This window comes from Clupea harengus, chromosome 23 (genome assembly GCF_900700415.2).
Source record: "Clupea harengus chromosome 23, Ch_v2.0.2, whole genome shotgun sequence".
Lineage (NCBI taxonomy): Eukaryota > Metazoa > Chordata > Actinopteri > Clupeiformes > Clupeidae > Clupea > Clupea harengus.
Genome location: NC_045174.1, coordinates 9553046 through 9568424, shown reverse-complemented (window position 1 = coordinate 9568424; position 15379 = coordinate 9553046). Strand labels below are relative to the sequence as shown.

Here is a 15379-nt window from a genome sequence, read left to right as displayed (position 1 = left end):
CAATAAAACCTTATTATAAAACAATTGGGTTCTATTGAATTATTTAGCTGTTTCTGATTGGACGAGAGACGTTCCATGAGTTGGAATATCCCAGGACATCCCAACTCGGACTTTTCACAGCTAATAATAAATCACTCCGCGATGAAACGTTCTATAGCACGTTGATACAATTAAGGATAACCGTTAATTCAAAGTTCTTATAATTCCAAAAGACGTTGACAATGGAACAATTTTTTTGTTGCGGAGAAACAAGGGCGAAATAAACATTTTTTAATCAATAACTTCGTGTTTAAATGTGAATTGGCCTCCGGCCTCGTGGCTATGGCCGAACACCACCCGTGGGAATATCCCTTACCTACCCCACTCGCACTCGTACTATATTGCTTAAACAGTGTGCCTAAATCAAATAGACAACAAAATATGGGGTCCCCCAAAAAAATGTTCTTGTGGCTGAACTTGCCCCACGTTGGGGGTAAATTGAGCCATCGGAGGAAACGGTTACTAAATAGTGTATTAAGCAGATTCATCCCTTGTCTTGAATATCCGTATAATCCGTATAAACTCTGTAGCCAATGACATAAACACTAACATGTCACATATGTACGGAAAATGTTATTCAAAATGGCAAATAAATTAAGAGTGATCATTCTACGTCATCCACAACATAAACTAGGGCTACAAGCGTATGCCTATGGAGCCCCTATCTGTTTTCTTCTGTAATTACGTGGACAGCTGTTATTCTACATCTAAAATATGAAATAGTATGTCAGTTATTCATTGTTTGGATGCAACACTTATTTAAACACTAAAAATTTGACTTAATGTCATGTAAACAAGAGGGGGTAAGATGAACCACCGGTTGAACTCACCCCCAAGGCTCTGTCTCATTTTGCCCAACAGCCACCATTTTGGGACTAGCAACCCAGAGCTACACTTTAGCTTATTCACTCATATGTTTTTACACACTGCAAGTTCATCAACATATCTTAGAAAAACTGAAATAATAAAACTGAGATAAATTACTTTTAATGTTAGACTGATTATACTTACAAATGCCTATACAAATAAAACTGATAGGAAAACAAGTGGGTTTTTTCTAGTGTGGAAAACATACGTTTACCACCTTTCCTCCACAGTAAGATGAAAATGATGTATGGTTGCCCAGATACAGGTGATGGCTCATCTTACCCCACTCTCCCCCTACTTCAAATAATTAGTTTGAGGTGCATTCCAGGTTTGTTAGCTTGTGGTCCTTTGTAATATATGCGTTGGGAAGTTGAACACTGAAATACAAATCATGTTTACGAGGATAAATATAACATGTGCTTTGAGAGAAGTCAAGACAATGAAAACACAACCGTTACATTGGGTCATCTTTGGGTCAGAAATATGCACAGTCTCCAGGAAAAAGAAACACTGGTGAAGGTACATACACCCTTGAAAGATTAACATTTCAATATATATATATATATATATATCAGAACTGTGTAGGTACATAAACTTATAAACTCTGTGAAGGCAGGCCTCCAAACATGTGCTTTTCACTCTAAACTACTATCCCCTTTGGCTTCTCAAACTGAGTTTATCGACAGCTAAAAACTGTGCCACACTAACAAGGTGTGCCTAAAGAACATCTTACCTTAATGGCCTTCCCCATTACACAGTTATTGCACATAGCAGTGTTGGTCTTACACCCTGCAATTCAGCTGTCTCCAACTGACCAGGTCATTCTGAAAGTTTTCTATTTTTATGCTGACATTACCATGATGAAATTAAATGGAAGTATTGCCTTTGCCCTTCCGATACATTCTTGATATCTCGTTACCCGTTTCGTTACCCGTTTCGTTACCCGTCCTATAAAACCAATACTGTGTGAGACACTCTGAATAACTTAGGCACCTCTAGCCAGCGTGGAATTCCAACGAATCAGTTGTCATTTCTGGCTTCTGTGTGAGTGTCAGGTAACGGTTATGAGATGCTAGAGGCTTTGAATCTATCCTTAGGGTGGTGATCAAACTGAGGTCAAAACAGATCAACTACAGACTTCAACTGTAGTAATCTACCAAGGTGAGGGTCCTCCACACAACAGGCTTGACCTTTCTCCCTCAACATCTGTGTGTGTGAATCAGAGCAATCTACCAATCTATCCTTTGGATTATGAAAGTGTGGATTCAGATGCTTGAAGGCGGTGAGTTTGGAGAGGGATAGAAATATGCAAATAAGAAAAAGAAAATGAGATTGGTACAGATTGTACAGAAGTTATTCAATTTGATAACCCTTCAGTTGGACAACTTCATAATGCTGACATTTGTATTTATAATGGTTAATGGTTGTAATAGAGTGGTGTGGTGAACATGGAGCAGTTTTGCCAAGAGACAAGTGTCAGGCTGTAAGGGCCGTGTGCAGAGACAAGTGTCATGTAGGGTCAGGCAAAGAGGGCCGAGTGCAGAGATGAGTGTCTTGTAAGGTCAAGCAGAAAGGCCTGCTGGGGACAGCCAAGTATTCATGGAGGGGTCTCTGGATAAGAGATGCAGACTAGTCAAGGAGAGGCGAAACCTTACAAAAATATGGTCGTCTGCCTCTCATTGAAGTACCAACTTTAAGATTTGAAGAATTAGTTCACTACATCATGTTGTTGACATCAGCGACTAAATGTTTGAATGGCCATTGAGAGTGGTTATTAAGGGATTTGCAAAGGTACTCAATAACTACTGTAAGAGACTCCTAAAATCTAACACTTCATTCAGAGAGTGGTCAAAGCCTGTCATACCTGGTACATTTTTCTGTTATATCCATTTTGTAAAATGCATTAAATCCACAAAATGTAATGTAATCATGAAATGTTTCACTTGGATGTGCACCATGTTAGTTGGAGGTCGGTTGTGCTAGGAAGGAAACTAGAAGCCTGCTGTCTTTGTCAATGCCAAGGAAGCTAAAAGCTACTAGCTTTAGCTTAGCTTTGTGGTTAACTCATCGTTTTATAGTGTGGCAGTGAGGTTAAGCCTGCAAAACTCTGACATAGTTTTAGCTGTTGTCTTAGCTTGCCTTTGTTACATTTGAAAGTGTGAAAGCAGGATGTGCAAGACAGGAAATCGAAACACCACATGCTTTCAGGTATACAGCCCTGTGCTTACACTAAACACACCAAATACTCGAACTGGGAAGACATCACAGCTGCTGTCTTAATGTCTGGCCCAAGATAGTGAATAAAAAAGTGGGTTATGATGGTTAGAAGTGTCCTGTTGTCTCTGATGATTCATGATGACTTATGATTCGTGAGCCTGTTTCTGGTTGGTTGTATTTCCCATCACTTTAAACATGTGCCCTGTCATTGACCCATCATCACAATTAACAAACAAATAAACAGATAAAATAACAAATAAATAAATACATAAATAAATAGATCAATAAAAAAAATACAGAGATCCGCATCAGACATTTCCGAGGGACAAAAATAGCACGTCACATCACATCCTCCCCTCTGCTCAAAGTCTGCCACACACACCTGCAGCAGGGTCATACAGAGACGCGCTCGGATATGAGCAGACATGCTTGACGAGATGCACTTCCACCCTGCCCTCTGTCTGTCCAGACAGTGAATAGAGAACAAGAGGGAATATTTTGTATTCATTTATCTCCTTTTTGGGGAGGCCATCACCACACTGGAGTTCTGTCTCTGCTTTTCTCTCTCAGTCTCACTCTCTCTCTTACTCTCTCTCTCTCTCTCTCTCTCTCTCTCTTGTGTATGGGTGTATATGGGGGAGGAGAGGGGGGGGGGGGCGGTCTGATTGAAGCTGATGTGATGGTGGCGTCATCCTCATTGAGTTAATGTGGCCTCAGGGGGAACTGTCTCATGTGGCGCCAGACGACCTGAAAATGAAACACACCTCACCACACTGAAGGGGGACGAGAGTGTGGTGCCTGTTGGTGCAGAGAGACAAAGAGAGAGAGAGAAAGAGGAGAGAGAGAGAGAGAGCTAGAGGAAGAAGAAATGGCCTGAAGGGGACTGACGCACAGTGGATAGGACCAACACCAGGGCGAAACAAGAGAAGAGAAGAGAAGAGCGAGTGTCCTGTTTCATTCTCGTCATTATTGTAAATGCCTGCGAGATCCACTGTGGAGCTTGTCACACTGACCAATGAGCACTTTTCCACAGCATCCCATCCTGGCTGGGAAATACCCTCCCTCTCTTTTTTCACACAGTGACTTCTGTCTTGCTGTTGGTGGTGTAGCCCTTGTACCTGGGTTGATAGTGGTGGGACAGTTGGCTCCCGTAGCTCACGGAGTGGGGAAAGAGCTCGTGCAAGGCCTCTATGCTGTACTGCCTCCTGCTGGCATAGGTCTGCCGACGCGCCTGGTGCGCCTGGTGCCCCGGGTGCGCCTGGTGGCCCGGGTGTGAGGTTTGCCTCTGGACGTGACCTCTGCCCGAGGAGTCCCAGGCCCGGAAGGCCGAGCTGCAGAGCAGGGGGTGGGTGGTGGTCCGGGGCATGCGGGCCCTCTCCAGGTGGGTTTGGGGGATGGCGATGGACAGCGGGCCGTGGATGTCGTGGGTGGGGACGGCCCGGTGGAGGTAGGACTTGTCTTTGAAGTGCATGGGGATTGGCTGGAAGGCCACGGGCTGCGCCTGGTACTGCGCCTGGTACTGCGTGAAGTCCATGAGAGGGTAACTCTTGTAGTAGCTGCGGGCGGCGGTGTCGGCTGCAGAGAAGAGAAGAGAAGAGAAGAGAAGAGAAGTTAAGGAACCGAGATGACAGTAAGGTGACAGGTGTAAGAGTAAGGCAAATAAGGAGAGAGCAGATGTAGAGAAAATGAGAGAGGGTGTAAGATGAGTTTACGTCTTGTTAACATCCTGTTACAAGGAGCACAACTATTATTATTATTATTTTTAGGCTTGTTTTGGCCTGTCTGTCAGTTTGCATGAAAGTGACACATACATAACTACGTGTGCCTGCAGGTCTTGAGACAGCATGAAGTGCTCTAAAATGCTCCAAAATAGTCTGGCAGAAAAACCCACCCGTAAATAGTCAATTTTCATTAATTTTCATGACATTAATGTCCATTTAAAGCTTAATCCCATACAGTCCAATTTCATCTTCTAACCAACAGCCCATTTATCTGGGCTTTTCTGTCCTTCAGCGAGAGTCTGAATGTAAGCATGGTTGATTAGTTTTGCTGTAAGACACATCACAACTCTCTGTCCCCTTCTCCAAATTTAGTGGAGATATTAAAAGATCCCAAGAGTGAGTTTGGAGGTGCTTTGTTCATGGAAAGAAGGGAGAGAGGTCCCTCCAGTCATCCCCGGCTGAGGATGGTTCCTGTTGATCTGCAGCGGATGAGCGGAGTGTGTGGAGGATGGCATTATAAATAAGACTGCCTTGTCTCCTTCGATTAATGGACAAAAAAAGGGACTATTTGCACAATGAGACCAATGCCTCCAGCCTAGCCAAAAGCTCTCTCTCTCTCCCTCTCTCTCTCTCTCTCTCTCTCTCTCTCTCTCTCTCTCTATTTATCTTTCTCTTACACACACACACAAACACACACACACTCACACACACTTGGTACCTTGCTATGCCCCGTGTGTATCTTCCGTAAAGCTGCTCTCCTTTTCATGTCATTAAGTAACTCGTTGTGATGTCTTCCTTGCTCCCGCGCTTGTTGACTCAGGCTGGCTGTGTGTGTGTGTGTGTGTGTGTGTGTGTGCCTTAGTGTCTGTGTGTCTGGGTTTGAGAGGGGTTATGAAACAGACAGTGGCGGGCTCTAGCAGAATTTATGGGCGAGACACATTCACCGCCAATGACAATCCAGACGAAAAGGTTAAAATGAAAGTAATTTCGGTTGTTTAGGATCCCATCAGTATGTCACATACTCTAGAGCGAGAACAAGACTCCCCCTGGCCACATTCAACTGGTGCCTTGCTGCCTACTGTCTCTCTCTAGAAAAGCCCCAGAGCTGCTAAGGGGCATTAGCAGGCAGTCGTCTCTCATTCATTAAACGCTCCGTGCCGCGAGGGGAGACCGGATTTGATGAAGGTTCAGGAACCTTGAGCTCGCTGGAAAGGTTACATTGTCAGTCTGAATTAGAGTCAGTGACTTCTGGCAAATTCCTGCATGGGCTGGAGCTGAGCTGCAGATGACAATCGTCTGGGCTCACTTCAGGCATTAGTATGAACAATGTGTCTCTCCTCCTATGGTTAGGTGTACAGCCAATGGCCACTACACAGACTAACAACAATGTCATTCATATCCCATCTCACCTTATCCCTTACCACTACTCACTCACTCAGCATGGTGGACTAGTATAATACTATTACTTTTACTAGTATATACTATAATACTAGTATAATACTAATACTAGGCTGATAATGACGCCCTAATGATGATGTTATGATAATGATGATGTTACAAAGATGTGGAATACTGAATGGGTGAGTGTTTGAGTGTTTGATTAGGGTTATGATTATTGATGATGTTACGATGTGTAGCACTGAATGGGTGAGTGTTTGAGTGTTGCGTGTGAACAGGGGGGGGGGATTCTTACCCACGGCCTTCAGGGAGGTGTACTTGTTGAGGCCCGACATGCTGAGGTCTCTCTGGTGGTGTGGGAAGCCCATGGTGTGTCCAAACGGAGTATACGCGCTGCTGAGATGGTGTTGCTCTGGGAGACAGGGACCAAAGACAGGGAGGTTATGAGATTGAGAGAGAGAGAGAGAGAGACAGAGAGAGAGACAGAGACAGAGACAGAGACAGAGACAGAGAGAGAGAGAGAGAGAGAGAGAGAGAGAGAGAAAGAGAAAGAGACAGAGAGAGAGACAGAGACAGAGACAGAGAGAGAAAGAGACAGAGAGAGAGACAGAGACAGAGAGAGAGAGAGAGAGAAAGAGACAGAGAGAGAGACAGAGAGAGAGAGAGAAAGAGACACAGAGAGAGAGAGACAGAGAGAGAGAGAAACAGAGAGAGAGAGAGAGAGAGGGAGAGACAGAGAGAGAGAGAGAAAGAGAGAGAGTATTGTCCACTAGAGCTTAATTGTTTAGCACTGTGTGTCATTAAATGGCTCTGTTCTAGGGAGCCAGTGCTCACCCACACAAGATTGCAACGGCATCCAGAACTGCAACCTGAACCAGAACCATGGCAGAACAGAGCCAGTAGGGGCACCTGGAAGGGAACTAGACTGAGACTAGCTGGAGGTACTGTGGCTGTAGCTCTGCTGCCTTGTCAACAGTTGACCTGGGTCTGATTCCCGGCTTCTGCAGGATGCCCCTTGTAGGTCCCTTAGGATAGAAGTGTCTGCTAAATAGTGGACCTTTACCTTTATTTACACGGGGAATGGAGGTGGGGTTTTGGAGAGGGTTGGGATTACAGGGATGGATATCCTCAGCTTGAAGTACGAGTACGTCTGTAAGGGTTTCCTGTAAGGGTTTCCTGACCTGAACTGGTTAGATTGATAGATAGATAGATAGATAGATAGATAGATACTTAATTTATCCCAAGGGAAATTTAGGAGATCTGGTTCACATTGACAATTAATGGATGGCAAATAATATGATTGGTGACCACACGCTGATGTGCAACTATAGCTGATTCTGTTTTTACAGTATTCTTCTGTAAACCACAAAATGGGGAACTTTCAACTGAATCAAGAAAGCTGGACCACTGAAATGAGTTATCTGACCAGAGACCCACTTCTAGGCTCCTGTCACCTTCACCCACACACACACATACACACACACTCACACACTCACACACACACGCACACACTCTCACACACACACACACACATTGACACACACATTATATAATTAAGACCTTTGTCAGGTTTTTTTAATGGCACACACGACACACTGGAACACACACATGCATATATGGAGGCGACACAGGACACACACACACACACACACACACGTAGGTAAGCCTGAGGTCGCGGTGAATTTATTTTCTGCTTTTTCCCATCCTGGACTGTCCTTCCTCAAGGACCCCCCAGGAGCAGTGGGCAGCTTGTAGCGCCCGGGGACCAAGTGAAGTGACCTGTCCATCTTTGATCAGGGATGGACATGTGTTCTGTTATTTTGCATGTTTTTTCTGTTGGGCTCCTTAGTGGAGGAAACCCCTTGTGAACACGGGGAGAACATGCAAACTCCACACAGAAAGGCCCGGGAGATAGCCCACTTGAGCACTGTGCACTCTGGGGAGGACCTACCCCCCAGAGCCAACAGCGCCCCATGTGGGAATCGAACCCATGACCTTCTTGCTGTGAGGCGGCAGTGCAAGCAGTGCAAGCAACTGAGCCACCGTGCCACATACACACACACACACGCACACATTGACACACACAGATACACACACACACACACACACACACACACACACACATACACACATGCACACATTGACACACACACACACACAATCAGACACACACACACACACACACTCACACCTCTTTGCGTAAATCTTCACTGCAGGAACATGCGAGCCATTTCTTCATCTAATCAGCTTACAGCAGCCCAGCTGCATGGGGAGAGGAGGCTAAGAGGAGGCTGAGAGGAGGCTGGACTCCAAATCTGTCTGGATGAAGCAAAGTGCTTTTTTTTTTCCTGCACTGAGCCGTGCCTTCACCGTCTTTCTACTAAATGGCAGTATGGCGCTGGTCCTCATCAGAACTTCTCTTGTGCTCTACAAAAAACACTTTTTACATCGCCTGCCACTTTCCTTGTCACATTCTTCTCTCTTTTACTCCCTCTTTATCTCGGACTTTCTCTCAGACGTTTTCTCTCTTCTCTGCGTTTTTCTTATTTTTTTCCTCCACTTCTGTCTGACACGCTGTCCCCCCTGCTTCCATCCTTACTTCCTGATATTTTTTTCCCCTTCCTTCCTTTCTCTCTTTTTCCCCCCTTCTTACTGTCTTTCTACCATTGGGGTGAGGGATGTTGGAGCATAGAGGGGCTGGGTCGATGTGTCTCAGGGTACTGTCACTCCCGCATGTGATGAAACAGGAGCAGCCAAGCAGCCGTTTGAAGCTCATCCAGTGAATCAGGCCACAACATCCAGGCAAACCTATGCTCAAAGCAAGACACACACACACACACACACACACACACACACACACACAAGCACACACAAGCACACACACACAAGCATACTAACACATACACAAATGCATCTTCGCACACACACACACAAACACACACACACACACACACACACACACACACACACACACACGCACATACATAAGAACTGGGACTCACAGGCCTGGTTGTTGAATAAATCGGCAGACCTGTTGGGAGAGACCTGCCCATGTATGAGCTTTTGAACAAGTATGCTTTTTATCTCTTAGCCAGAGTTCTTCAAAAAACAGTGTGAAGAAATGTGCCTGGATACAGAGGGTGCTTCAATTATTTCAGGAAACTTGTGTTGTGTTCAGCACTGCCCAATGTAGCTCCAATTACAGCTATGAAGGTGGTGTGTAGGCACCTATTACAGTTTTTCTCAATTGCTTACACACAAAAACTGGAACTTATGACACAATGACCACAACCTGTAACTCATGTGCCAACTCCTTAAACCAATTCTGCTGAACTATAAACACATTTTTCTGCTTTAGACCAAGATTTCAATTGTAAACCACACTTTCTTCAAAACACTACGCACAATTATATTATTTGATGTGCTCAATGGAAAACACTACTATGAAATGGGAAAACACCAGTATGAAGGCCTTATCAGGAGCATTATGTTACTGTACGCTTACTCCTGTAGTAAAATATAACTGTATAATGTTTTTACTCAAATATAAAACAACACACAAATATACAGTAACAACTAAAATATTTCTTTATTTTTTCCAAAAGTGCTGTAGCCTATACATCACAGCAAACACAACTGAATGTGTAAATGATTTGCACAGAACAAACAATAGGATATAGGCCAGTACAGTCAACAAAAAAAAGAAAGAAAAGTGTAAAATAAAAAAGGACAAAAAACTACTGCATCCTGTTCTAGCTTAAGACAATATTGACAATGTTGTATCAGAAATAGACCTACACAGTGTTGTGAATGTTGTTGCATTTTGTGTGAGTGGTTGAGGGATTTGTGTTTCGAGTTTTGAGAAAACGAGGCATGCTTCATGTGTGTAAGCAATCGAGAAAAACTGTAACATTGGATTGGATTACAATACAGTACAGTAATGTGTCAGTGCTGATGGACGCAATCAGTTGTGGAAATGTATATGACTTACTTGCACATAGTCATAGCATAACTGTTTGACTGTCGGAGTTTCTGACAAAAGGCACCCTGTACACCTGCTTTATTCTCAAGGTGTTCCGCCTTAGAACACAGTCCACTGTGGCTAGGCTCACTGTATTGATGTTTAGAAATATGTCTTGGTCATCAATGGTTGCACTTTGTATTTGTTTACGTAATTTTACAGATACAGTACAATGGAAAATACAAGAATACTATGCTCCTGATAAGGCATTCAAACTAGTGTTTTCCTGTCATAGTAGTGTTTCCTACCTATTCCCTCTTACCTATTTCCTGAATGTCCAGAGAATGGATGCAACTGAGAAGCGGCTTATATTTGGTTGAACCCTCTGGCCAGCCTCCTGCATGGTCAAACCATGGTTGACCACATGGTTGACCATAGTGGCCCGAATCTCATCAGAGATAATGGCTCTCCTTCTTGCTCTTTCTCTTCATCCTCTTCCTCCTCCTCCTCCTCCTCCTCTTACTCTCACTCCTCTGCCTTTCTAAACACCTCTCACTTCAATGTTGCCATCAATTGTTCTCCAAACCAGGAGCTAACCTGTGGCCATCATATTGCTAAAGCTTTGATTTCAAATTGCACAACAGCCTTGGAAATGAAAGTTTTGCCAATTGAATAGCAGTGTGTTCTGTCTGAACACTAGGAGGTTTTGGCATTGATAAAGTGTGCAAAGTAGAGAGGGTGGTGTTTAGTGTTTTAAAGAAAGTGTGGTTAACAATTGAAATCTGTGTCTAAAGCAGATAATTGTGTGTTGCGTTTTGAAGAAAGTGCGGTTAACAATTGAAATCTGTGTCTAAAGCAGATAATTGTGCTTATAGTTTAGCAGAATTGGTTTATGGAGTTGGCACATGAGTTACAGGTTGTGGTCATTGTGCCATAAGTTCCAGTTTTTGAATGTAATCAATCAAGAAAAACTGTAGAAAAAATAAAGAAATATTTTTGTTGTTACTCTATATTTGTGTGTTGTTTTATATTTGAGTAAAAACATTGCACAGATTTATTTTACAACAGGAGTTAGCGTACAGTAACACTGAGCATGAAAAGGCATAATGCTCCTGATAAGGCCTTCATACTGGTGTTTTCCCATTCATAGTAGTGTTTTCCATTTAGCACATCAGTGTTCAATAGGTGCTTAGAAGTGTCTACTCATATGATGGTCTGTGTGTGTCATTTGAACACAAAATACCATTTTGAGGAGACATAACATTGTTTTGAAGGCAAAGTAGCATTTTGCAGGAGATATGTAGGGTTTTGCATTTTGTGTGTGTGGTTTTGGGATTTGTGTTTAGAGTTTTGAGAAAATGAGGTATGCTTTAAAAAAATGTGTGTAAGCAATTGAGAAAAACTGTAAATAGCAGTCACTACATGTGATTAAACTAGTAGTTTAGATACATTTTGCAGTATCATGTTGGCCGTTCAACTACATTCATATTTGCATAGTGATTCAAGTAGTTTAATTTTTGTGACGTTAACTACTGGAACTCCAAACAAGTTCAGGAGACTGCTCATACTGTATGTTGTATTACCAAGCGATTCTGCTCTGGCAAGTAAAAGATAGGCCTTTGTTTAGACCAGTGTTCAAGCTGTTCAGGTGCAAGTCAGGTGTTACAAAACTTACAGTTTGCCTGAATTTTTCACACCTATTTCACACCTACCCACTTTTTACATCGCGTGCACATGAACCCAGTGAATCCGATTGACAGCTGTAGTACATCCCCCACGCCTGTTGGTGGCGCTTTGGTGCTACAGACAACTGAAGAAAACGGAGAAGAAGACAGGAGCATGCTATCAAAATAACATATGACAGTAGTTGAGCTCCAACTAGCAACGTTTAGCTTAGCCGCATAGCCTACATTTAATCTGCACAGTAACACATTATGGTGGTTTATAAAATCAGTGGTAAGAGCAGACTGTAGGTTAAGCGAAAAATAATTATATTTGTTATTGATAATAAAGAGTTTAGAACAGTGCAACAAAGCAATGTGAAACATGACATGTCTGAGTTGTTTAAATGCCTGTGCTTTATGGAGATGCTGAGCTTGAGCAGGAGAGACCACAATGCATTTTTCACTGCTGTGGATCCTGAATGTTTCATGGTTTACAATTGCTTCCAATTTCATGGTTTTATTACTAACAACAAATGTAGGCTATTGTTGAGGGCTTTGTCCTTCACGTACTGTAGGCTACCTCTGAAGTAACGTTAACGCTAGCTAGTAGCTATCGCTATCGTTGTCTGACAGGACTAAAGCTAACGTAACATTCATCTGTTTTGAAACTTCCGTCTATAATAAAAAATCTTTTCACGTCAGATTTGCTCATATAGGCTATTGCTGACACTTTGATAGATTAAAGTGTGGCTTGTTAATGTCATCCCTTTCCTAACAACAGATAGATAGATACATTTATATTAATCCCGTTAGCGAAATTCACGTGGAAAAGGAGCAAGGTAATAGGAAGAATATTTTTTTTTAAACTGGAGAGCTGTTATAACTGGCTGCCAAACTCACTGCGCCATGGCAAACTATTCAGTTATTAAATAATGCCGGTTGTGTCCGTTGTTCTGGCTGGTCTAATGATGCGATCACGTGGGGCAATCCGATTAGGTATGCGGATAGCGTGCAGACGAACACCAACAGCAATCGGATTCGGAGGTTACTCACTTTGGACCCCCGATTCGAGGGAGTGCGGATACAGTGTGCGGATACAGTGCGTTCGTCTGCACGATAGGGCTATCCGGACTCGGGGTTCACCGGGTTCAGACAAACTAGAGTCCGTCTGCATGGCCTCTAAGACAACGGCCCATTTTTAGACCAGAGCTCGGAGGTCGGTAAAAAAAAAGGACTACTGTTTACAATTTTTTCCAATCATTTTAGTTTTTGTACCTATACCATGGATACTTTTCCCAAACACTTAACACAGTGGGCTTTACAGACACACACCTCTGCATATCAGTTAACTTTTGGTGCAAAATGCAGTACAACAGCCACACCACAATCAATTCTGCCGTAACTTTAACACATGTTCCCTCTCAGAGTAGAATGACCTAAAAAACACTAACAACTTGAAGCATTGCTAATTGCATCTATAATATGTTGCTGTGTCCTCCAGTTTAGCATAGATTACTGTAGTGTTGCATTACAAAAAGAGAAAAAACACACACAGACAAACACTTCTTTGGACTACAGTAATAAAGTTTGTAATACGACAGTAAACTAATAATTCTAAAATGCTGCAATATGTTTCATTACAGCCATATGCTAGAATTGCATGTGTTACTGCACTATATAGGCTTACTACATTACAACAAAAAGGCATGAATATGCTACGTATTTACTGCAGTATTTCCAATGCAGTAAATTACATACATCAACACAAGATACAGTCTACCAAAGTACTGTAATACCACTAGAAGTCTGCTTGAACTTCGCATTTACGGTAACATTCTCCTCTGCATTGCATCTTGGAAATACGTCAATCCAAGCCAAGTATCTGAAGACAGTGTTGATATGTCGGTTTGCCTCTCACAATAGATGTCAAAATTGAGTGTGGCAAATTTACTGTAATTACTGTAAATTGAAGAATTGCATTCTTCAATCACTGTCTTTCACTGATAGCCTATGACTTACATAAAGAGCAGTACTGTAATAGTGGAAACAACTTTTCAGGAACAGTTACATCTATGTTTGCCTTCTATAGACTAGTATTACAGTACTATTACGTAGAGATAGTGAGAAGTCTGCAAGCCAAAACAAACTAAATAATCTAAATAAATGTCTGCTAAATTACATCTAAGAATACTTTTTCTTATTCAAGCATATCATTTAATTTGTCTGTCTAAACAAAGCATCTTTCCATCTACAGTGATCTAAATGGCTGTAAGTAAGGTTTTGAACTGAAAGTTAACTGTTCTGAACAGAGTATCTAAACATTGGTAAAAAATGCTGTAGTTCCACAGTGTTTTGCTGGTAGTGAACATTGAATGGGACAGGTATCCATGAAATTTGGAAGAAGGTGTCATTGCCAGCATTTGTATCTAAGCATAGGGGCAAGTATCAACAGTTTGGTTCACATGGTCTACTGGTGTGCTCGATGTGTTAAGTGTTTTGGGAATGTGAACATGGTATAGGTACAAGAACTAAAATGATTGGAAAAAACTGTAAGTTTCAGATAATACAAAACCAGATTTGTTTGCAACATGGTATAACATTTCTTGCAATTTTGTCCTTGTGAAAAGCCCATATGAGATTATTTTGTTTAAGACTCGGGGGGTATTCCATGAGCTGTATTGTCAGCTCTCTTGTGAAAAATATTTGGCTTTTAATGTTCTGAATCTTCTAAAACTAAACTTGACAATATTAGGTGTCAATAAGTATTGATTAATGCTATTTATTACAAATGTTCAGAGAAGTTACCTGGCTGACTGAGTAATCCTGCTTGGTGTGATACCCCCACCCTGGACCCTGAAAGGCAGTTGACTGATGGACATTGTATACAAAACCAAAGCTGACATTCCTTGCACTTTCCCATGAATAGTGTTTTTTTTTTTGCCCAAACCACGACAGCAAAAGACACAAATATATTTATGCCTACGTGGACAGTTCTAACAGAAAATCGTGATGTCCAGGTGTACACTGGTAAAAATAATAAATGGTAATTTGCATCCTACTAATAGGTAGCCTGACGATGTCATACTCATAATTCTAGTCAGAATATGAGTCTGAGACCGCTCCGTTGGGCTGTGATTATGGGGCGTGTTTCAACCGAACTAGGGAAAAAAAGGCCTCTTCGCTCAATTGGATAGGCCTACAACCAATCAGAGCAACGTAGTATGACCATAACGTAGACCATGGGGCCAGCTGATACATTAAACTTTTACCGGATCCCGTAGGAAGGACGGCAAAAACATCTTTTCGATCGACAAATGCCTTGATCGCGTTTCTCTGTTCCTCTTTCAAAATGAATGTGCTGTCAATGTCTTCTAAAACAGACTCGAATTTCCACATTTCAGCTCTCCAACGGCAGCCATGTTTGTTGAAAACGAATTCACCCCAAAAGCTCTTTGGTGACGTGGTTGTTTACGTTAGGGTTGATCATCTGTCCATCATCGTATAAAGCCCGC

At 42.4% G+C, this 15379-nt stretch overlaps 1 protein-coding gene across 1 annotated transcript in view; it reads right to left on the bottom strand.

Annotated features, from left to right (window-relative positions):
- Positions 1 to 323: 323 nt before the first annotated feature.
- Positions 324 to 15379, bottom strand: part of shisa8b (shisa family member 8b) — a 34568-nt gene continuing 19512 nt past the window's right edge. Inside the window, exons 3-4 of the mRNA XM_031561398.1 lie at positions 6538 to 6654; positions 324 to 4698 (exon numbers count right to left, since the gene is read on the bottom strand). Coding sequence (XP_031417258.1) covers positions 4196 to 4698; positions 6538 to 6654 — 620 coding nt within the window. The 3' untranslated portion in view covers positions 324 to 4195. The remainder of the gene's footprint in view (positions 4699 to 6537; positions 6655 to 15379) is intronic.